This window comes from Alternaria novae-zelandiae, assembly GCF_023758075.1.
Source record: "Alternaria novae-zelandiae strain BMP 2774 chromosome Unknown scaffold_2, whole genome shotgun sequence".
Classification (NCBI taxonomy): domain Eukaryota; kingdom Fungi; phylum Ascomycota; class Dothideomycetes; order Pleosporales; family Pleosporaceae; genus Alternaria; species Alternaria novae-zelandiae.
Window position 1 is genome coordinate 1853260 of NW_026056962.1, and position 23960 is coordinate 1877219.

A 23960-nucleotide genomic window follows, 5' to 3' on the forward strand; every position below is an offset into this window, starting at 1 on the left:
GAATAAAAGAAAGTGCTCCGAATGCACGGGAAGCCGGTACTTGAATACGATATCCCCAAATCATCATTTCGATCATCATAGCCGCCATACAAGCGGTAAGCGGTTCCCAGTGCTCCCTAACATGTCCCTTTCCTCTCCTTCGTGTTCTCAAAAAGAAAGCCCAGATCCAAAACATGCTTTCGCGGCCCAAGGTGGAGCTCAGCGACCAGACCCATTCCTGCTGCTCAGTATAGCCTAGCGATACATCAACTACCGTACTGAACCCACAGTCGCCGACAATCGCCCCTTTTACCCCTAGTACCCCTCACAGGCGAACGGTTCCCGTAATGTAAAAGGTGTCTTTTGTCTGGATAGCTGTGGGCGGTGCGTGCATAAATCCTTCCCAATCTTTCACTCTGAGCTGCCTGTATATCTAGCCGGTCCTTATGGATGTCGGGTGAGGACGGTATGCGATTCTGTGGTGACGAGGCGCGTGGGTGCATGACGTGCGTGTCTGTCATGGACGCGTGTGGTGTAGTGCTTGCGTGTGGGGAAGGGCGTGCAACATCTCTTGACCTTTGTGATTATCGTGATGTCTGCAATGATGTTTGATTGGACATGTCATTCATCTTTCGCTTTCTTCGCGCGCGAAACTTTTTCATGCAAGATAAAACGTAATATTATCATTACCCAGACCGTGGCCTCCAACGCCATTGCTAAATAAAATTGATACAACGATGCATACCTACTCATTCTCGCGCGATAGCTGGCTTTCATGACCACGACCCTACGAAGCATCGTCCACTACTCTGCCAACAAACCCTTCCAGCCCAGCCATACCCTTTGCACCCCTCTCATTACCCCCGAAAAGCCCCGGCCCACCGCCAGGCATGACTAACACCTTGGCACCCATCTCCACGAATTCGCGCGAAGCGATGAATTGGAAGGTCACGATGACCGCTGGCGGCGCAGCTTCAGCTGCCGGCTTCTCCATCTCAACGTCAAAGCCGAACCCGAAAGCATCATCCTCGTCTCCGTGAGTCTTGAGCGTAGGGTCTTCCATACGTTCGGCAGCAACGGAAAGCACTTTCGATGAAGCTCTCACGCTCGCAATGTAAACGACAACTGCGCTGCCGACACTGAGGTTCCTAACGCTTTCTGCTTGCTTATCCTCAAATCGCACTGTGATGACTTTGTGCGCTTTGGGCTCGCGAGCCGCCAATACCATGCCTTTGCGTATCCTGTTTATCGATGGACTGACAATCGGTGTATCGACGGGTGCGAGGCCCATGGTCCCGACCTGCCCCGCATGAAGCTTTCGCACGGGTAGACGCAAATTGCGCATAGAGGTAATGCGGACGCGTCGCCATTGACTATGCCGATCGCGCAATGAGGCGTTCTTCGATTTCGTGTTCAGTGCGCCAGGAAAGGACCTCGACTGCGGAATAGATGGCTTGCGATTTGGTATTGCGCTACCGCTGTCGCTGTCGTCAGAGCTTACATCGACAGGGTAGGGTCCTAAGAGCAGCTCGTCGCCAACGGCCAGAGACCCGTAACGGAGGTAGCCCCCGATGATCGCTGATCGATCACTTGATGTATCCGTGCGGACGCTGTAGACATCTTCGATATAAAAGAGTGGCGAAACTGCTGCAGGTGCAGGTTGAGTGACTTCCTTGGGCATGGGCAGTTCTCGAAGGAATGCATGAAGCTTCCGGATTCCTGTGCCTTTGACGGCGCTAGTCAAAACAATCGGCACTGCCGCAAGTGGTGAGTCTGCAAGGAGACTTAGTGCATTGTCGATCTTAAGATCTCCTCCATCAACTGTGTGTAGATCGGCCTCTAGCACAGATGTAGCTGCATCACCGATGAGACAAGGCGTCCTCTTGTGCTCTTTCAATACCGAAAACAACTTGTTACAGGTGTTTCCCAAGCCGGTTCTGGTAGCCAAATCGAACTTCGTGATGACAATCACAAGCGGCAGTTCCAGAGCGAGGCATAACTGAAGGTGTGCATGAGACAGATCCAGATCTGCTGCTGCTGGGCCGAGTATTTCTTCAGCTGAAGGCGAAGCTCCGAGCTTGCCAGAGGACTCATCGGTGTTGTCAGCTGGAATGCACAGAAGTGTCCAATGTGGTTGCCTGGTGGGTAGGTTAGCAAAGTCCACCACATGATGAAAATAAGGCATCCCAAAAGAGTACATGTGGAAGAAGGAAGCGCTATGATATAGAGTGATCACTTACCAGCCGACGATTCCACGGACGGTGGTGCGTCTAAATCGCGGATGACCAGCTGAGTCAGAGAGGAACACAAGTCGGCCGGTTTTTGCTGACTCAACAGCCGCGTGAATGTCGATCCATGAGTCGATGTTCTCAGAGCCATAGCTAGTCACTCGTGATGAGCCTCCTACATCACGGTACCCTATCAACTCCTGGGTGACAGAGCTGGTCATCCCTGATGCGATCTCGTGTCTGTGTTTCAGAAGACTCAGGCGACTCTTTCCTCTGCCATTATCCAGCGTTGCGGTAGAGAGTGTGCCAAGTAGGCTAGATTTACCGGACATGGTGGCACCGGTCACTGATACACGCATCTGCTCGGTGACTCCCTCAGACTCGTTAGTCAGTGCCACAACGTTGCTAGCACCGGTGTCAGACGGCACGTCGGCTGCTTGCTGCCCGTTCCTCTTCGTGTGATCGACCAAGTGCTGTTCTGGGCGGACCAGAGCTTCGGCAACTAGCAATTGCGATTTTACAACCCTCTGTTTTGCGGTGCCGGAATCCTCTGTCCACTCGCAATCGCCTACAGGAACCCTGCGCATGACCTTGACTCCACAGCCCAAGCTTGCAGCCATGGCGCGCAAATTGTTCAGGCTCTCTTCCATCTCGTCTTCTGTCAAGCCAACAATAGTTCCGTCGTCCGCGACTCCAATCTCATAGAGCGCACCACTACTCTCCTCCAACCCCGGCAGCAGACGTTGAGGCATCTCGGGCCCTGACAGACGTGCATCGTCGGGAAAATGAGGTATGACAGGTGCCATGGATGATGACATGTGGTTTGGACATGACTGCTGTAGGCGCCACAGCAACTGAGTAGTCAGCTGCTCCAGACGATGCTGCTTTGACTGTGTAGATGCCAGTGGTGGAGGGGTATTAGCCAGGACGCCGGACTCTGATACGCTGCGACCCGCTGGTATAGGTATTTCAGGTCGACGCATGGACCCAGATATATGGCGTGCGGTACTGGAACGGGTGAACGACCGCCGTCGCCTGAGCAGAAGATGTAGCTTATACTCCGTAGGCCCATCTTGGGGCTCCGCCTCCAACCGTGTGATATGCGTATAATCTATATCGGTGGGGAGGGATGTTGCATTTGCGCTCGTCTCGTCATTAAGACCGCCGAGAGTCGAAGGGATTCGTCGGGGGTTCGTGGCTGGCACGGGGGAGTGCGCAACGCCGCCGATAGGCGTGATAGCCCACGGCGACGAAACGCGCGGAGGATCGGGGTCGAAGGTGAATATGGAGGCCATATTGCGTAGTAGAAGTTATGTGTCTTCGTGGTTCTATTCCTCGCGGGAAGGCGCGGTCGGGGTAAGACTGGTCAAGTTGCGTATTGCCGCGTTGCGCTGGTGAGTAAGCGTGGTATTGATCGTGAGTTGGTGTGTAAGAAGTGCGTCCGAAATAATTGCGATAATAAAGGAAGCATCGTGACGGGTGTGTAAGGCAAACGATGAGTAGAACTTCGTCAAGCAATGACTGGAGGCAACTCGTCGACGAGTTGCGTGAGGGTGCCGAGCTGGCGTTCAGAAATTAGAGAGAGACATGAGTGTTGGTAGCTATAGTGATGGTGATGCTCTGAGTGACGGGGAAGCTGCGGTGGCATGAGATGGTCGTCGACTGTTGGAAGTATGGAGGTCGCGACTGCCGTGTTAGTCATTGGTCGTCATTGGTCCTAGCTCTGCGGGGAGTCACCGGTCTGCGGAGCGGCCCTCATCCATCGCTCTCAGCCTCAACACGGATCGCCGCAACAGCAGACGCCCTTTTTCCTGGTGCGATTTACATATCGTATCCGTACTGACCTTGCATTAATCCAAAATCACTGTCGGCTCAAGGCACAGTACTCACTGGTAGGTATCAACACATTCGTTAGCCAACAGCATTAGAAACATCGTGTGGACTGCAGAATGCAAAACCATCTTGCCATACGATCATCTGTTGCGTGAATATCCATGCCTGCATTCAGCAGAGCAAAGTACGAATGTGCTGGTCACGTCTCCAGTCTCGTGGAGACTTTACAAGACTTGGTCCATATCTGCATTCCGCGTTGGTTCTGGAGGGCTTCTTCTATGTATGCTGTTCTGCCAGTTGCATATCAAGAACGATGTCTGGGATCATGTCACATCATAACATACACTGGTCTTATTGCTGACTGATTCCGGCACGGCACGCGTATTCGTATCTGAACGCCAGGCATCGACGGGCTTAGGGCGACGATCGGGTTCAGACACGAGAAGGGCGTAATGTTGGCGCAGGCTGGGTACCCAATAACCTTACCTACATGTGAGTAGGCCGGTAGCAATGACCAGCTCAGCGCATTGCCTACCAGACTAAGAAGGCGTTACGAGATTAATGATGATGCTGCAGTCGCCAGACAATGTGACACTCTAGCGACTTCGAATCGAAGCACAAAAGACACATGCCGACCAAACCCCAGTGCACGACGGCATCAGAACATCTCGGCGCAGGATTCCGCTAAAGCTCAGCCGGCGGTTGAGGCTGAAATGCTACGAAACAGACACCTAAACGTATATGGGACAATGATATGACCGTATGACAGGCTCGCGTCCACCATCATGAAAGGACTGCTGAAGACCCCTGTTACGGCTGTTGGCCGCCATGTGCGGTTAATCTATTCCCACGCACATGCCGCCGCCTCATTGAAACAGTCCTCCCATCTGGTGGACGGCTCTGACTTTAGCCGGCTTTCTCGAAGGTGACACTGCACGTTTCCCGCAGTAGTGGACACGCGAGCGCTACGAGCCAAACCATTGCCCTGGAGCCCCATGTGTAACCTTGACCATGCACGTCAGCCTTGCACATGCGAGGACCACATGGTTCGAAACTCCGGCTGTTCTCTCTGCGACGGCTCACCACGCGAAGGGGATGCGCGTCAGATGTTGGTGGTTGAGTGCTGCTGGGGATGGCATTCTGATGCTTTCTGTTCGTGTACAAGTTGCGAATGCCTCACTTCTGACAAGCGATGACATATCGCCGACTGCACTGTGGGTAGCCCGCCTAATGGTCATCAGTTGCGGCGCGGTGATCTAGAGGCGCGAGCGCGAGACCAGGTCGGATTCGGGTACGTTGCCGGGTCACTTGCGCGTCTCGATCACATCGTGGAGACGCTCACAGTGCGTGAAATTCCCACGGAAGATCTCTGGATGCACACATGGGCCACAATTTCGTCAAGATCGAACGATACGTACGCAGGTGAGATGTCTATCATTTCTTGGCCACACTGTGCTGCGTTCATCGACTCATGCAGGTGATCTAGAAGGTAGTTTTGCTGTGGGGTGGGGCGGTGTTATGGTCGCCTGAGGAAACATACGATTAGACGCTTTCAGATAGGCAAAGTGGACAAGGGAGGGCTGACGCCCGTCACTGTGCCGCCGGCACTGATGTCCTAGGTTGGTAAACACTCCGGTCATCAACCTCCTAGAGGCAGTTCTGCATCGTTGAGACTCCGTTTAACAAATTGGCGAGCGGTCCGATAGCTCGATCGTTCCAGCCGCGGGCAACACAGACGGCGGAGTGAAGTGATTGAAGCCGCGGCGTTACTTCAAGTCAGCCCGTTCGCCCTAGCGGGTCCTGCATGCCGGATCGTCCATTGCATTACCTTGTAGCTAGCCGCCTGTAGGGTGCTGAGATCTGAGCCAAACACAACGGTTTTCACGTGATGCCGAATGAATGTACTTCGTGCTCCCCTTGTCTCATCCTTGCTAAGTACACTGAGGGATCAAGTGACTGTCATCCTTCCCGCGCAGCCGCGCCCCGCCGGATCATCCTGGCGATTCTCCAAGCTCCATCCACACGTCAGCAAAAGACGTGTCGGGCACGCGCTTGGCTGTGGGGGCGAAGCATGATGGACCGCCGAGGACCCTTTCACGTCATTGTTCCCGGTGCTTGAATTGGACCGAAATCCCGCGTGGTTAGGTACAATCCCTCTCCAAAGCGGTAAGGGGCCAATGAGCAAGGGGTGGTTCCAGCGACTCGGTTCCGACTATACGCTAAGTCTGCCGGGTTTGCAAGGCCAAGCGACAGAGACATGACCTTGCAAATCGGATTTGGGCCACGAGTCTGTCCTAGAGTCGGATGCGTATCATTGTGTTGTGTGTCAGTGCGGGTCCCGCGCCGCAGAGGCAGGGCGAAACATGAATAATGATCTCTATACTCATTTTCCTGATCAGTAATACAGCGTTAGACGCGTTTCTGAGCTGCAGTGGCTGTCTTGGCAGCATGCACGTCGAAGCTTCAATCACACACACTTTGTGCGAGCGACCAGTAAGCCACCGAACGTGTGTTTGATTGCATATTGTACGTTAAAGCCGGAAATATCCACGTCACCGGTGTATCCCAGAGTGGCATATATGCATATGTACGTCTGTAACCCGGTGCTGAAAGCCCATTTACGCGGTTGTCGGTTTCCGAAACAAGGGACCATTCGCATGGCGGATTATTGTTCCGCTGCCCAGTGATGTCAACATGGAGATGAGGAGCGAATGGCCACCAGTATCGTAGCCGCTGTTGTACCGATGGCACGGTTCCTATGAGATACAATTGCCCGGACCACAGTCGTCCACTTGACAACCATTGTCGAATAGTGCGCTGCGCGTTAGTGGCGCCTCTCGGTAGCTTCGGTTCGTTGTTACATGGTTGGTCCTTCTCCACAGCGGTGGGTGCTTTTTACAAGGCTTTTCCCGCACTAAGTCGTGGCGACAACGGCCCGCTAGACTGATCGTTACTCAAAGTTGAGAAAAGCCGTGCGAGGTCAGTCGGCAGCCTGGCTCGCGTGTTTGTGGCTAATGCATGTGAAACCGGCTCGTGATAATTGGTGTGCATCGAGAAGGCATCGAATCGAATTCGGGTAGAGCATCAGTCATGGACATACGGCTCTGTTGTGAAATCAGTCGCAAGTCATGTTTAAGATTACAGTGCTGCAAACCTACTGGAACTACCATACGATCTGATGCTGAATGCTGAATCGTAGAGGTGCTCGGGAAAATTCCCTTCCCAGTCTAAGGTACGAGTTTTCGCACGATTTCGCGCGGCATTGCCGAAGCATGCCGTGCGGGACAGCGTCGGCCATGGTGCTCTGTTCGCTCTTGGACCCTGATAGGGAAGAGGTGCTGACCGATGATTTTGCGTGACCCGTGTGGTCGGATACATCGCAGGGAAAAGCTACAGGGGCACCCTCAACCAGCAGGAACTCCATGTTCCTGCTTTCCTCATTCCTCCAAATCCTCCCGCGATCCCTCGAACGGGTCGGTCAACGCCTTCTTTCGTAATCCAGTCTCATTGGTACGAAGGAGAAGGAGTCCGACGTTGGGTGTGAGGAAATGACATACGCGCTCTTTCAAATAGTTGAGATTGGGATGAGACCGTGTACAGAAGGCCATGTTGTAGCGATTTGGCCAAGTATACGAAGAGATGGTGGTCTTTGCGACCTTGAAGCTGTATATTCGTGGCTTCATTAAGAACAGGCGCTTGCTTGCAAACATTATATACATAGGAACTGATGACTGTTGAGCGATTCGCTGGAAGCCTGGTGCTCAAACACTAATGTCACGAAATGTGACGGAGCCGGGACTGTGTACAAGTCTAAAGCGTACGAGACAAGTCGTAGCTACGATTCCTGCGGCGTAAAAGTGTGCCCTTTGGAAGCTTCGGGTGTCCTGCGGGCCAAATTCCGATTTGGGAAGCGGCACACAATGGTATGGTCGCCAGCTGGCATGCTTCCACCTGTGCGTGTCGATGCTGCACGATATCGAGGCGAAGCCTAATGTCTTTAGCCAGACCGTGACACTTGGTGCTCGGGTATTACACTTAGTTCAACCAGCACCTTCTTTGGTTGTCCTTGAACTGGATAGTTCTAGATCGATCGAGCGATGAGATACAGGATTCATCTACCCACTCGTTTCAGACGCTCTTCTTGGCTTGCACTTATCGTGCGCCATGTGCCCGTTTCTTGCAGTAGTCCGCGTGAATTCGGCTCCACACCTAGGGCATGAGCTTTTCGAGGCGGTCCCTGACTTCTCTCGTTGATGTCGTAAAAGGTTACTGAACGTAGAGAACTGCCGTCCGTTACACCCATGCTCCCAGCATTGGGGCTTCGGTCTAGAGTTCACAACACGTGGCTGCATTGCACTGCCCTGCGTACTTGGAGATGAAGATAGCGCAGGTACTGGACCACCAGCCGGCGGGCCACTCTGCGAAGACTCGTACGATGGATACGCGGCAGGTGTCGTAGAACTTGGAGGGTACATAGTCGGCAGTGGGTGGTGATAATCGCTAGTACCATAAGTAGTTGGAGGGTACGGCTGTGGACTTTCTTCAATCAGTGGAAAGCTTTGCTAGGCGCTTAATTTGACTTACGGCGAGTAAGAGTTGCTTCCCATCGACTGGCTCGGAACACTATTGTGCGGGGCCGAATAGGAGTAGGAATGGGCCGTAGAAGACATCGGAGATGCATGTCCTCGCATCGAATCAACGGGCTGGTGCTGTTGGTAGGGGCTACGTGGAAGAGATGGATTCTGAGGCTGATAAGGCGGTAGAATGTTATGTTGATCGGATCGTCTTTGCTGGCTGTCATTGGGCAGCGGACTCGAAGCATAGGATGAGCTGTATGGATTTGACGCTGATGATCTTGGTTCTGCGTAAGACTGAAGAGGTGGGTAGCCCGACGAGTAAGACGTCTGTGGAGAGCCGTAGTGGCCCATTCCGTACTGCGAAGATGGCATCATGAAGCCCAAGGTGCTGTCGATATTAGAACAGGCTCAATTCTTGAGGGCTGATAGAGTGATATACCTCATATCTTGCAGTTCCAAGAACGAATCGTCCGACTGTCCGACGTCAACCGGCAGTTGTAGCTCGAGGTTGTGGTTACCAGAAACAGACGTTAATGGCGATGGGAAGAAGGTCAGCGCTCGGCTGGGCTGGCTGTGCGGAGTGCGCAGCGACTGTGGGCTAACGCTATGCGCAAGTCCTGGGTTGGAGTCTTGGAGTGGCTCGTGGTGTGCAGAATATGTTGTTTGCGCAAGAGACGAGTCGGGAGACGTATCTCGATGAGAGGTCAATAAATGGAAGGAGCTGTCAGGTGGAATGTCTTCGAGAACGTGTGAAGTATTCCAGGCTAGCGAAAGTGGGTGCGACCCGGGCGTCTGATAATCAATGGGATTGTGGCGGGGCGTTTGCAAGTTTGCGGCACGGTGGGAGCGAGCTCCTCTTATTTGTGGAATTTCTGGTGGCTGAACAGATAGGTTCTGGTCGGCACGGTCCCTAAGTCTTCGTGAGATGGTCGTCGTCTTGGGTTGATGTGGTTTGGGAGACCGATCGGTCATGTTCAATAATGGAAAGGCAACATTTGATGCGGAAGGTACCAGTGGGGTTGACGTACGTTTGCGTTCCTGAGTACGGCCCGTCGGGAGGAATTATACCAGCCTTATGGCGACTTGACTGCGAGGCAGAATCACGTATCAAACCTTGACATTTGATGGTCTGCGCCCTACATGGGGGAAACTGGACGCACAGGAACAGAGCATCTGAGCTTCATGATCCAACAGCAACAGAGCCGGCTTTGCGGCTGCGGACTGGTTGGAGCCTCGAAGGATCCGTATCCTGGTATCGAACCCAAGCCCTCCGACCGTTGACTAGCCACAGGACGTGCACCCGCGATGGGTGCCTGGCAGGTCTGGGCCGGGGTACCCACGCACCAGCGAGAATTGCGCGACTCTGTCTAGGATGGATGAAAGCAGGTATGCCTGTTAGTCTGCCGACGATGTCTTCGCCATAACCCCCACTACTTGTCCGGAAGCCAGCCCCTGTCAATTGGCGAGTGATGCCATCGCCGCAAGTAGTGTTGGCGAAGCCACGAATACTGGCGTGGATGGATGCCTCATTCACCAAGCAGAGGGTTGGTGGCGCTCACGATCCCGCGCCTGTGACGAGGAGCCATGCCGCGTTGAGTCTGGTATAAGGAATGACCTGTCAGATCCCTCTACGTTAGCCGCGGGTGGGTCGCAATAACGCACGATAGACAGAATGTGGGTGTTGTCGGGTAACATGCAGTCGAAAGAGGAGTGGCGTAAGCCCAGCTTCATCTCGAATATTACTGGCACTGCCACGAGAGCCACGAGAGTATGCTGTTCATGAACCCAAATCGCGTGTCATGCTCTGCCGGTGCACAGCTCATTGAGCGGTTCTAATTTTGGCTCGCTGCAGTGTTGCCCGAGCACGTGCTGGGCACTGCCTAAGCGGCCCGTTGTCTTTCGGAAGCGCTGCCGTTAATGTGAACGACGAGAATAAGGCGGCCTACGCTGTCGGAACTTCTGGAATCCATCTCGAAGCTCGAGAAGAAGTTGTGTGGCTTTCTGTACGCGAGTTCGAAGGAGTGTGACTGAAGCCAAGGTGGGATGCTGAGGTGTCCGCGCGTTTCGGAGGGGCACGCGGTGCCGCCGTTCACGGTAGACATCGCGGGCCCACATTACGAACAGCTCGACTCTTGATGTAGTTGTGGAGACTGGAGTTCGGCTCCTCAGAACTGCGGCCAAAGCAATGAATGCGAGCACAGCTACTGTCTGAAGGAAGTCGTAGCCGCTACTACGAGTGCCAAGGTTTCATTGATTGGTCGCAGCCATGCGTCGCTTCTCCAATTGCGACTCTACGCTTCCCTCCTGAACAGCCTCTCATTAAAAACACAAATCAGATCCCGTCCGTTCTCGACTTCGAAGCGGGTCAATTGTGCGTGGATCCACTGCGTCGGGGTCGACTTAAGCCGACTTCGTCCATCCGCGACCGCGCAAAAGATGCCTGCCGGCGCCGGCAGCGACCTTGGAACTGTTCGGCTTCATCCTAGCTCTGGCATCCATGCAGGCCCATCACCTCATTTGAGCGCTCGTACCACTGAACATTGGCCTCAATACACGAGATAGCCGCTTATGGAACGAAGACATTGCTGAGCCGCACCCTACTCGCCGACATCTTCGTTGTTGTTCGGCGTTAACACAACGGCGACCACATGACGGCGACCTGAGTCCTAACGCCCCGCCACCTGAGGCTCAGCCCTGGATGCAACTATATCAACGTATAACTTCTAGCCGCTGGCACGCCTAATGATCAGATGGTACGATGCACCTGCCATGGCACGGAGCGAATCTTGGATGTTCATGCGAAACCAGGATGATCTAGGATCGCCCTGGCCGGGCGCAGGGGCTGTAGTCTCCGCACTACCGTTATCGCACTACAATCACAGTTGTCACATTCCTCATACGATGCCTCCTACACCTAATGGGTCACACTATGTTCAACTTTGGAGATCATAGCTTCCCTACCATGGAGCCTATAGCGACCCATGGGGCGTCTTTAAGCGATGTGGATTCCTCGCAGGTTCGCAGCGCCAGTGACAAGTAACTTATTCACCCATACTTCTACAAGCGGGGGGGACCCGCCTGCACTCTTGAGTTGCTGGGATAGAACAGTCTACGCATTTGCAACAACTAGTAGTAGCAACACCTGGCGGATGTGTTGATGAACCGTTAACACAACAGTTGTATAGGTACCCACACAGACGTGTGACATGTCACTTTCATCATACTTCAACATGATCTTAGCAACGAACAGCTATCCTTCAGAAATTTCATTCAATTCCCAAAATTAGTCTATATCAGATCTCGCTTTCGCAAATGAGTACGTCAAATCACAGCCCTCTTAGGCCCACCGCACTGCGCTTCACTTCGGGCTGTCGGAAGCGTCCATCCGCCCCAGACCCCCAGAGCCTCAGGATAGGTACACGGTTTGCCCTACCGTCGAGCAAAAGCTCAGGCAGGTTTTGCGAACCAATGAATGCACGTGGACTACAACGACCAGTGTTTGCGACATGAGCGCCGGGCCCACAGGTACCCATACGGGAGGAAGTCAAGGGTGACGATACTTCGGTTACACCAGGGCCCTAAGGATGAAAAAGTGTGTGCCGCAGAACACGCCTAAGCAGGCGTGAGTGTTATGGGTAATCTTTGTGGCGATCACTATTGCAACGTCACAGATGGGGTGGGAGGGGCTACACCCAAACTGGTTTCCATCAAGAATACACGGATTTACTGCTGACTCGTTGCAACTGCGCTCTCCATCAACGGCAGAGATGACCGCGATATCGTACATCCAATCCTTTGTCATCAGCCCATCATGACGTGTTTCTGCCTTGGTGACACACCATCGAACATTCTTGTCGGACACTTTGTATTCATCTTGAATGAACAAGATCAGATTCCCTCGACTAGTGGCATCATGACGATACTTCGACGACTGATCGCTCACGCGAAAAACGTACACTGAAATTGGAACCCACGACACTCAATGCCTCAGCCGATATCTCTCATCGGATTTCACTGTGGAGCAGCGCAGTATGACGCTCGCAACAAGATAGAATCTGCATACCCACACTGCAATTGTCGATCGATGCTTGGATAATGTCATGCAAACCGTCAATCAGTCTAGATCTGAAGTGCACGGAATCGTCCGCGCAGATCGAACACATCAATGCGAGAGTCAACCCCGGTAGCAGATGCGTTGATCTTACCACCAGCTATGTCATGTCAACGCGTAGCCCACACTGGTGATGACACATAATATCCACTGGCTGATCAAGAAGTGAATGATGCTCTCAATGTACACCACCATCCCTCGTGAGCAGCGAATGCTGCTGCTTCGTCGCTCGCGGATCTGTAAAGGAGGTGGAAGTCGGAAGGAACGACCTTGCGTTTCATGTTCGTCGCTGCCAGAAGAAGCGAAATAAGGAGAGAACTACACGTTACTGCCCAGACTGGAAGGAACCGCCGAGGTAAGCAGATTAAGACCACGAATGCAGCCAATGCCTCGAAATGCAGAGTATGCCATGTCGTATCAATTTGCATTGTTACTCGCACAATGATAACGGCTTCCAAACGCAAATACTACTCTGCAGCAGGAATCGCATCCAACGCCCTCTTAAACGTCTCGACCAACTTGCTTGTCTCCTCCAACCCAACACTAAAACGAATCAAATCCGCTTCCACGCCCCATTTCGCACACCAATCCAACTCGCCATAATGCGCCAAAATGACATACGGCGAGCTGAGTGTAAAGTTTGTACCCAGACTAGGTCCTTTCACTGTATCGAGGTTGTCAAAGAAGGCGATGGCGTCGGCTTTTGTGTAGAAGGTGGCGGAGAGGAGGCCGCCGTAGCCACCGGACGGGTTGCGGCATTTCTCATAGAAGGGGCGCGTTGGTGAGGTTTTGGGGTAGTTTACTTGTTTGACTGGAGGTTGTGTTAGATGGGTGCTGGTTGAAAGAGATCAGGCGTGGAAAAGGTACGTACCGCGAGGGTGTGCGCTGAGTACGTCGCAGATGGCTTCAGCGTTGGTACCGATACGGTCGATTCTTGAGACGAAGTCACGGCTGTTGCGCTCGAGGAAGATGCTGTCTTCGGCCCAGTGGTTGTCTTCGTAGTCTTCTTCCCATGTGCGCTTGAGGAGGGCGTAGTTCTTTGCTTTGGGGTTGAGCACCAGTCTGTGTGGTTGGTGTTAGTAAGTGTCTTCGGGCATTGATTAGGACTGATGCTTACCCTCCACCCATGACATTACTGTCTCCGCTGAACACCTTGGTCAGACTACTGACAACAACGTCCGCATACTGTAGAACATTGACGTTGATGAAGTTGCCAATAGTCTCATCTACTACGACGCAAAAATCGTACTCGTCGGCTAGTTTGCGTATGCGCTCCAGATCCGGAGATCTGAGTAACGGGTTTCCGGGGAACTCGGTGAAGAGGGCGACAAATCTCTCGCCACCTTCTAGTCGTTGCTCGAGGTCATCTAGTTCTTCTGATGAACCGAAGCCGTAGAACTGCGAACCAGGTCCGAACTTTTCGGTAATTTTCAATGTGTCGATGTATGGGAAGCTGAGTATATTAGTGGGATGTGGAGGTGCGATCGACCAAACTTACCCGTAGACGATGGCCCTCTTTGAGCCCTTTGCTCTGAGTAGATTCCGGTGAGCGTTGAATATAGAGCTCATTCCGGTGGGATACAGATAGACGTCATCCTCAGAGAAGCCTGCTACCGGCCTCTTCCTTGCCGCGTCATGATCCAGGGTCATTGCTTCTGTCAAGCTGACGTCCGCGGTCAATGAACCTGCAATGCGCCTTCGAATGGCCAGCTTTGCGTTCTTGGTTTTTGAGAGATCCAAGTTGCGTCCGAATCTCTCCTCGACGAACTGCGAAGGATCTTGCACTTCTCCGTTGCCGTTGGTGGATGTGTCCGAAGCGCCGAGGTCAATCGACGTCTGCTTCTGATACCGTCTGGGACCCTTGCACACTCTTGCTGGCTGGTTGACAGTGGACGCTTCTACCAAGATGCCCTCCTTGAAGAGCTGAGAGCAGTACTCTGCTCTACGACTTGAGACACCATCTCCGGAGTGCTGCCAAAATGTCTTTGCGATGCTGAAGCGATCTTTTGGGAAGAGGACGGCTGATACTCTCGGTGAAATAATTTGCAATTCGTCAGAGCGAGCTCTTTCAGCTGCCGGTACGAAATCCAGAATCCGAACTTGCGACGCATCCAGTTCTGGTGCTTGTCGTAGGAAGAATTCTTGACACCTCGATGCCGTCGTGTTTGTGGGGAATAGCATGGCACTATCTCCCTCTTTGCCATGCTTGTCGACAATTGCAGCCGCAAAGGCTTGTATGATCTTATGTATGAAGAATCTTGTCGGGGTTAGTATACGTTTGCCATGTGCCTCGCCACACAGTACCTAGGATAGCCAGTCTTCATTTTGCTGATGACCCATTCTTCACCCTCTTCATATCCAACGTTTGCCCGCCATGTAGGCAGTGACACACTAACCGCCTGCCTCTTATCAGCCTATGATATGGGAGTCAGGAGTGAAGTTGGACGCACGTGCTCAGTTGCCGGCGGCAGACTCTCTCCGACTTCTACATCGTTTTCCAGGACCATGGGCGACATGTTGCAAGCACGACGGAGAAGAATGTGGTAAGGCAGGACTAGAGGATAGCGAAGACACCAGTAACGGGGCAGGTAAATGAGATGTAATGGCGCAATGACTCCCCAATTGCACCATGGCTTATTCCAAAAGCCGATTAGCTCCGACTTCGGCACTTGGGTAGGAAATTTAAGGTTATCGATAATGCAGCGTCACTTCCTCCGCGTCGCAGTGGCAGTCCGGAACGTCAGCGCATCCACATATGCACCCTCGACTGGGGCAGCTGAGCCCGTTCACGCTCGCACTGGCCCCACTTTGGCGTTGCTTTCTTCTGTAAGGGTTCAGCCTAGCTCTCGATAGCCAGACACCTGAGCACCGCGAGCACGACCATGGACAACCTCACCCCGTCCGACCTCTTCTCGCCCTCCAAAGCGCGTCAGCAGCGCGCACAAGCCCAGGACTGGGCGCACATCGACTCATGGCTGTCGTACAAGTATGCCGGGCGCACGGTGCCGACGTTTGAGCGCAACGAGGAGACGCTCAAGGTCCTCCGCGAGCTGTCCATGGCAAATGAGCGGGCGGATGAGGAGAGGACGGTCATGGAGCGCCTAGAGAGGGAGGCATTGAAGGAGCTGGACGAGGTATGAGAACTGCAGGTCCGCATCAGCTGCCGCGCACCGAGCACCCTGCTCACAACGGTAGGTCCCAAGGAATGAAGTCGACGAACGCATCCTGTCCAGGCTGCAAGCGAGCCTTGCCCCCGAAGGCGAGCAAGCGCTCGATGCACTCGCATCCACAGCTGTGGCTCTCAACCTACCGACCGCCAACCCCGAGAGCATCGCGCACGCTCTCATACAGCACACGACCGCGTCGCAGAACCTCACGAACCAGCTGCAGCACATCCACACGCTGCAAAGCTACCTAGACAAGCAGCAAGCCCTCCTTCGAACCCAGCTGCACGAGCTCCAAACCAATCCCGCCTTCGCAACGCCGTCCAACATCCAGCGCCAGACGACGGAGCAAACGCGTCAGGTTAAGCACCTACGCACCAAGATCCGCGAACACGAAGACAAGCTCTCGTCCCTCCAGTCGTCGCAATCGCGCAACATGACGCCAGGATCCAAGAATGTTGGATCTGCCGAGGCTATAACCGACATGTTGGAGCAGCAGAAGGCCCTCGATGAGCTGCGAGAACGAGTAGAAGGCTTGGAGAAGCAGGTCGCAGAATTTGGTGGCCTGCCTGCGGACAAAGAGGCGGCCAGGAAAGAGGTGGGTAAACTGGAGGTTAGGCTTGACGAATTACGGAGGAGACGGGATGAGTTATTCGAGGGGCTGGTAGGACAGTAGTGATACAAGACGGCTATAGAGACTACACTGCCCTTCGAATTCCATCTCCACCTACACCGGCGCATCCGTCAGCGGCACATACTGCACACCATACAACTTTTGCCGCTCGAGACTTCCGTCCTTGTTCTTATCGATGACATAGATATGCTGCGTCCCGCCTTCCGCGACCGGAACGAAGAGCCGGCCCGGAGCTTTCAGCTGATCGGTCAACGCCTTGTGGTGCACAGCTGCTGCAGCCCCAACATGAATAGCATCGTACGGCGCGCCCTCGGCCCATCCTTCTCGCCCATCACCAGTCACAAACTTGATTTGTCCCGACTCCAACATCTTCCGCCCCTCTTCTGACTTGCCCATATTCGCGTTCGCCATGTCGTTCAACGGCTGGATGTGGTCGATGCCAATAACCGTGCCGTTCGGCGCAACGAGGTTGGCAAGGACAGCTGTGAGGTAGCCCGAGCCAGAACCGACATCCAGGACTTTGGCCCCGGGTTCGAGATAGTCGAGGAGTGATTCGCACGCTGAAGCATGCATGTGTGGTGCGGAGATGGTGGCCTTGTGCCCTAGGGGTTGAGGAGAGTCATCGTACGGTTTGGCTGGGGCAAAGTGCGCGCGATCAACCTAGCGACTGTTATCATACATGAAGATGTTGGCTAATCGAACACTCGCAGCCCTACCCGTAACATGGCATCTTTGACACGGTCAGACCGGATCAGCTTGTTCTTTACAAGGTTGGTGATTAGAGCTTCGTTAGTCGCCCCAGAGCTTCGCCAAGCCATGCTGGAAGCTTTACTCTGTGCAGTTATAGATGAGGGCTTGGAGAAAAGGGAGGTCCGCGTAGGCGGATGAACTTAGTGGAGAGAGGCACTGTGAAGAGTAGTACCTGCGGACCAAGACGAATGGAAATGGTTTAGTCAGACAGTAGTATGCTCATACAAATCAAAGACCAGAACAAGGTTGAGCCTAACGCGATTATGTATGTCAAGAGCTCATGATGCATGCACAGCAAGTGCACCGGTGTACATGTGGCAAGCGCGCCCAGGTTACGAGCTCGTGGAGCTGTCAGTGAGGGGTGGGTGTGATGTAAACGCGCTAACTAATCCCTGCTTATCGATAAGCGTCCGCTCCCAAAAGTCCCAGAGAAATTTCGCGTCGCATGCGCTCACACCTCACGAACCACCACCATGGCACCTCCCGCGACGAAACGGAGAAAGCTCGAGCACAGCGACTCGGAGGACGGCAGTGAAGGGAGTTTTGCCGATTTCGACGGCGACAATGGTGGAGTCGCGCTGGACGAAAGCGATGCCGGGGATGCGCTCGATCACAGCGATGCCGAGATGGACAGCGCAGAAGAGCTCCAAGACAACGATGACGAGGATATGAGCGAGGAGGAAGGAAATGAGTTTGAGGAAGAAGAGGACGTCCATGAGAGCAGAAAGCAGACGACTGCCGGCAAAGCGACGAGCGCGTCCAAGCCGTCCAAGCCGCCCAAGAGACCTGCGCCGAGCCTGCAGGACGGCGTATACACCGCGGAATCCTTCAAGTCGAACATGTTCAAGCTTCAGCTAGACGAGCTGCTCGACCAGGTCAAGCTGAAGTACGGCAAGAAGGAAGCTCCCGCAGAGAACGCGATGCGCACCCTCAAGACCATCATCGAGCAGATACCCAGCCGCGAGCCATTGCCAGTATGTGAAGAGCGGATCGGATGGGGTCAACACAAGCTAATTAATCGTAGATTGCCGAAGCTGAGAAAGCGCTCAAGACAGCCGGTGTGGCTGTACCGTTCCCCAGTCCTCGCCCTCCTAAAGACGCCCTCTACAAGCTGCAGTACGAACGACCCGCGAGCATCAACGCGACCGGCAGCTACCCGCTCAAAACCGCGACTCGACACGAGGAGGGACTGTCGATTGATCTGGTTGTGACAATGCCGAGGAGTCTGTTCACAGACAAGGATTACCTGAATCACCGGTACTTTTACAAGCGCTCGTACTATCTGGCGTGCCTGGCTGCTGGCATCAAAGCTTCGAAGGAACATAAGTTTCAATTATCCTTCGATACTCTGAATGACAACCAGCTTCAGCCTATCCTGGTTGTACAACCGAGCGGAAACGGCGATGCGGACGACTTCTCGAGCTCCAAGTGCCAGATCAACATCCTGGCCGCGGTACCGGAGAACACCTTTCCGTCGAACAAACTGCTGCCCACCTCGAACTGCGTGCGACCAAGAGGCAGCGACGACGAAGCCTCTACCAAGACGCTCACTCCAACGCCATTCTACAACAACACCCTGCAATCGGATGCCAACGTCACAGCCTACCTTAAGCTTCTTCACGGCACCGCCTCGAGAGCTGATGCATTCAAGGACGCTTGTATACTTGGACGTGTTTGGCTGAAGCAGCGTGGCTTCGGTAGTCAGATCCGCAAAGGAGGTTTCGGAAACTTCGAATGGGCTGCGATCATGGCTATGCTACTGCAGCCAAACGCTGGCACCGGCGCACAATCTGTCTCTTCAGGATTCAGCAGTTACCAACTGTTCAAGTCGACGTTGCAGTTCTTGTCCCGAGGCGACCTCACGAAGAAACCGTTCATCTTCCAAGCCACCAACATCACCATCCCGAAGGCAGAGACCGCCCCTGTCGTGTTTGACGGCCCTCGTGGACAGAATGTCCTGTTCAAGATGACGCCATGGTCCTACACGCGCCTACGATCCGAAGCGAAAGCTACCGTGGACATGCTCAGTGACTCTGTTTTCGATCACTTCGACGCGGCGTTCATTCTGAAGACAGAGTTGTTGAAGTACCGTTACGATGCCACACTTGAGATACCTCTTGCATCGCTTGGACTCGAAAACGCCGGTGAGGAATACGACCAACGCGTCAGCGAGACTTGCAAGAAAGTACATAATAGTCTAACTCGCGCGCTTACGGACCGCATCTCGGCTTTGTCATTTACCATGCCCGAAGAAGAGTCGTGGTCGATATCCTCGCGACGTCCACAGGAGAAGCAAAGCAGAAGCATACTTGTCAACTTCGCCACTGATCCCGCCAATGCAACTCGTACTGTCGACCACGGTCCTTCTGCCGAGAACAAACAGGAAGCTGCAGCATTCCGAAAATTCTGGGGCGAGAAGGCGGAGCTCAGACGCTTCAAAGATGGCAGCATTCTTGAGAGTGTTGTCTGGGCTGTCAAAGACGCATCTGTTTCCGTGATCGAACAAATCGTACTCTACATCCTTGGCAAACACGTAGGTGAGAAGGTGGCGGAAGCAGCCAAGTTCTCGAGCGACTCGTTTGGACACCTCATCCCTGCTGGTCGCATGCAGGGACAATCTGGGACCGCGCCATTCTTGCCCATCATAAACGCTTTCAGTGCTATGGAGAAGGACATTCGAGATTTGGAAGAACTCCCACTTCGCCTTCGCCATTTGAGGGCTGCCGACGCACAGCTTCGATATGCGTCTATTGATGTTCCAGCTGCAGGGCATGCTCCCGCCTCTGTTGTATTGCAATTCGAGGGTTCTGGTCGCTGGCCGGACGATCTGTGCGCCACACAACGGACCAAGATCGCTTTCCTACTCAGACTAGCCGAGCTTCTATCAAAGCTTGAATCTGGCTACGTTGCTCGCGTGGGCATGGAAAACCCGTCACAACCAGCTCAAAATCAAGCGTTCCTCGATGTTACCGTCGCTGCAGGCTTCACATTCCGTATCCGCATCTACCACGACCGTGAACCTACGCTATTCGACCGCCAGATCAAGGACAAGTCATTGGATGGACCATCAAGAGAATCCGCTGCTGCATCTCTGGCACTGTACAAACGCGAGTTTGTTCAGTCCCCTATGCATTCGCAGGTACTACAGACGTTATGTACCCGTTTCTTGGCTCTCTCGCCAGCCATACGGTTGACGAAGAAGTGGTTCGCATCGCACCTTCTGGCGCCGCACTTCTCGCCTGAGCTTATTGAGCTTCTCGTCATTCACACATTCCTGCAGCCGCACCCATGGCCTGTACCCACAACCGCAACTACCGGCTTCCTACGGACTTTGTCTTGGATAAGCCGATGGGACTGGAGACATGTCCCATTGATAGTCGACTTCTCGACAACGTTCTCCGCAAACCCAGCAGATTTGGAGGACACCACATCCAAGGGCATGAAGTCTGAAGATCTCGACCGGTTACGGACGCGCTTCGAAGCATGGCGTCGCATAGATCCAGCCATGAACCGCGTCGTGCTCTTTGCTGCAACAAACCTTGACGAAGAAGGCACCACCTGGACAGATAAAGCGAAGCCTGAAAAAGTTGTTGCCGCCCGTTTAACGGCGTTGGCAAAGGCGGCTACGCAGGCTGTTCGGGCGGACGAAGACCGTCTGCTGAAGCATATTAACAACAGCAAAGATGCTGCTAAGGCACAGAACACTTTCTCGCCCGAAGCACTCTTCACGCCCGGTATCTCCGACTTCGACATCACCATAACCATCTCCACGAAACACACGCTCAAGCAAACCAAATCTAGCAAATCCACTCCCAAATTCAAGAACCTCGACCTCCAGAAGTCCACGACCAGCTCATCACCGGCCGCACCACCGCTCCCGCAGCTCTTCGCACAAGACCTACTAGAAATCTACGGCGATGCCGTGCTCTGGTTCTGGGACCCGGAGACACTAGACAAGATCGTTGGGCTGTGGAACCCAGTCGTTACAGCGCAGAGGAGTTGGAAGGTCAAGCCTGGGTGGAACAGTGTTCCCGTGGCTGGCAAGAAGGATGATGTTGAGATTAAAGCGAATAGAGAGGGTATTGTGCATGAGATCAAGCGGTTGGGTGGGGAGTTGGTTAAAAGTGTTGAGGTCAAGGGATAGATCTTTGTCGAGTTTCGGACGATGGCAATCAGTCATATAGCAAGATGTTTTGCAGTAGTAGTTCAGAGGAAGCAATACCCAAACCAAAGTATTATCTTCGATACAAGCATCACGGCACATTGTTTACGCTAACGTATTCTGCATCGTTAGCTTGCTATCAATACCACCACCTCGACATATTACCAGGTATAATCAAGTTTCTTCGAACTTGGACACGGCAGCAATCTCAACGGTACCAACTATGCACGTGAGGAAGGTCATAGCGTAATGTTTTAGTATACAGAGTCCGTAGAGTTCGGCCGATGTCACGTGCGCGCTTCGCTCAATTGGGGGTGGAGGATTACGCCCGCCTTAAGTACCCGCTTCCTTTGATCCTGGTGGCTTAGTGTGCAGGTACGCGGTAAATGCTGTGTCGAGTTGCGTTAGGGGGATGGGATGTGATAGGGAGGGTAAAGGGATGATGTTTGTGGACAAGGAAGGTGTATATAAGGTGGTCCATTTCGCAGAGAACGGAATAGATAGAAGCAGCATATTCCCTGCGATGTCTTCAGCTGGAACTATGAAACAAACCACTCTTGAAACAACTTTCGGTTCTTTTGTGGGCGTAGAAGAGAATGAAGTGAGGAAGTTCCTAGGGATTAAATATGCCCTGGTGAAGAACTGGCTCTCTGCGCCTGAAATCGTCACTTCGTATGGAAACGAAGTCGTCGATGCTACACGATACGGGTAAGTTATTCTTCGACCTTCCGTGGTCCAAACTATCATACTGACAACACCAGACCACGCGCCCCAGCACCAGACCTTTGCACATTCGAGCAGTCCACCTTGATCCAATGCAACATCGGTGCCGCACCCGAGACTCACATGTCCCATTCGGAGTGTCTCAATCTAAACATCACTGTCCCGTCTCTTCCCACGGAAACCGGCAGCGCCCTGCCAGTCATGGTGTTCATTCACGGCGGCGGCCTCATCATGGGCGCAAACTCTTGGCCGCAATGGGATCCTGCACGTCTCGTCAAGATGAGCGCTGATATTGGTATGCCGACAGTCGTCGTCAGTGTGAACTACCGACTAGGTGCACCGGGGAATCTGACTAGTGGGGAGTTGAGAAGCGCTGGGTATCTGGGAAACAACAGTCTGAGGGACCAGAGGTGTGCGTTGAAGTGGGTGAAGAAATTTATCGGTGGCTTTGGAGGCGATGGGGAGAATGTTACTGTGTTTGGGGTTAGTGCCGGTGCTGGTAAGTTATTACAAGTTGTTATCTTAACGTGGACCGGGAGTGTGCTAATACAAGACAGCCTCCGTATTGCATCATCTGAGTTGCAAAGAGCCACTGTTCAGACGCGCGATCAGCATGTCAGGTACGCCGCTCATGCTCAAACCACTCTCACCCGCTGTGGCCGAAAAATCTTACAAGGCTGTTCTGCAAGCCCTGGGACTCGAAGACGCTCCCACGCATGATCGTATTCAGAAGTTACTTGCCATGAGTCCCGAAGACCTGGTCCAGAAGATACCAATCAAGATTCCACTCGCTCCCTACCTGGATGGCGACATGATTCCCGAAGCGCCCTCATTCGCAAACTTATCATATGGTACGCTCCAGAGCTTGAATAACACTCGGTGCGAGGACTTGTTGATCGGCTCGTGCGCAGACGATGGGAACGTCTTTTATTTCATGGGTCTGAGTTCGCGCCTTCCTGGCATCGCATCCGCGATCCATACATCCTTCTCCCGCAACCTCTCGGCATCTGTTGCTCAAGCCGTCTTATCTGCATACGGTATCGCACCTTCAACTCCAGACGAAGAGGCCATGACATCCATCATCAACTTAGGAACGGACATCGCGTATGGGCTTCCTGCATCGTACTACGCGCGTGCTTTCAAGGGGAGGGTTTCCTCGTATCTCTTTACTGAGCCAAATCCTTGGGACGGCATGTTCAAGGGGAAGAGCGTGCATTTGATGGATGCAGTGTTCTTATTTCAGAACTTCAATGAGCATATACCTGATCAGGCGAAGATGACGGCGAGGCAAATCGCGGAGGACTTTGTGGCTTTTGCGTATGGGCGGGCTGGTGGTACTTGGACGGAGGGTCAAGCTAGAACGTATGGGCCCGACTCTGGCGATGTTGACAGGTCGGAGACATTGAGTCAAGTAGGAGCTGTCGTTTTAGATGAGGTCAGTGTGGCGTGGGATCTGTTTGTTGCTGGGAAGTAGCGAATGAGAGCTTCCAAGGTCTGGTCGGCCACACTCGTGTCGAGCACCCGAGTCCTCTACCTGTATTTACGACAGTAGCAAAGGTTGCGTAGTTGTTGCTCATCTCATATCTTCTCGTGCATCTCGGCATCGGTTTACCGAAAACGAAAATGCACGTCGCTCGCGACCGTCCGCCGAGCGCTTTCACCCCCGCACGCCCCATGCAGTTTAGTGCGGGGTAAACTCGGCTCTGTCCTCAACTCCCGACGTGCAGCATGTGGGGTCTTCGAGCACATCCCCACGCCCCATGAACACAGCAACGACGATGTTTGCCGCGCAGCTTAGC

At 53.5% G+C, this 23960-nt stretch overlaps 5 protein-coding genes across 5 annotated transcripts; 2 read left to right on the forward strand and 3 right to left on the reverse strand.

The window, feature by feature from the left end:
* Positions 1-766: 766 nt before the first annotated feature.
* On the reverse strand, positions 767-3502 carry J4E88_001650 (uncharacterized protein; the record flags this gene model as incomplete). Its single annotated transcript, XM_049395319.1, has 2 exons — positions 767-2117; positions 2220-3502. The coding sequence occupies 2 exons, from the start codon at positions 3500-3502 to the stop codon at positions 767-769; spliced, it is 2634 nt and encodes an 877-aa protein (XP_049259183.1).
* A 9693-nt stretch (positions 3503-13195) lies between these two features.
* Positions 13196-15244, reverse strand: J4E88_001651 (uncharacterized protein; the record flags this gene model as incomplete). The annotated part of the gene is made up of 6 exons (XM_049395320.1): positions 13196-13539; positions 13600-13790; positions 13846-14181; positions 14227-14985; positions 15033-15127; positions 15179-15244. The coding sequence occupies 6 exons, from the start codon at positions 15242-15244 to the stop codon at positions 13196-13198; spliced, it is 1791 nt and encodes a 596-aa protein (XP_049259184.1).
* Positions 15245-15610: 366 nt separating this feature from the next.
* J4E88_001652 (uncharacterized protein) lies at positions 15611-16568 on the forward strand (the record flags this gene model as incomplete). The annotated part of the gene is made up of 2 exons (XM_049395321.1): positions 15611-15862; positions 15924-16568. The coding sequence occupies 2 exons, from the start codon at positions 15611-15613 to the stop codon at positions 16566-16568; spliced, it is 897 nt and encodes a 298-aa protein (XP_049259185.1).
* A 51-nt stretch (positions 16569-16619) lies between these two features.
* Positions 16620-17344, reverse strand: J4E88_001653 (uncharacterized protein; the record flags this gene model as incomplete). The annotated part of the gene is made up of 2 exons (XM_049395322.1): positions 16620-17186; positions 17243-17344. The coding sequence occupies 2 exons, from the start codon at positions 17342-17344 to the stop codon at positions 16620-16622; spliced, it is 669 nt and encodes a 222-aa protein (XP_049259186.1).
* Positions 17345-21979: 4635 nt separating this feature from the next.
* On the forward strand, positions 21980-23635 carry J4E88_001654 (uncharacterized protein; the record flags this gene model as incomplete). The annotated part of the gene is made up of 3 exons (XM_049395323.1): positions 21980-22146; positions 22200-22660; positions 22782-23635. 3 exons carry the CDS (start codon positions 21980-21982, stop codon positions 23633-23635), a joined length of 1482 nt encoding a protein of 493 aa, XP_049259187.1.
* Between the last annotated feature and the right edge of the window lie 325 nt (positions 23636-23960).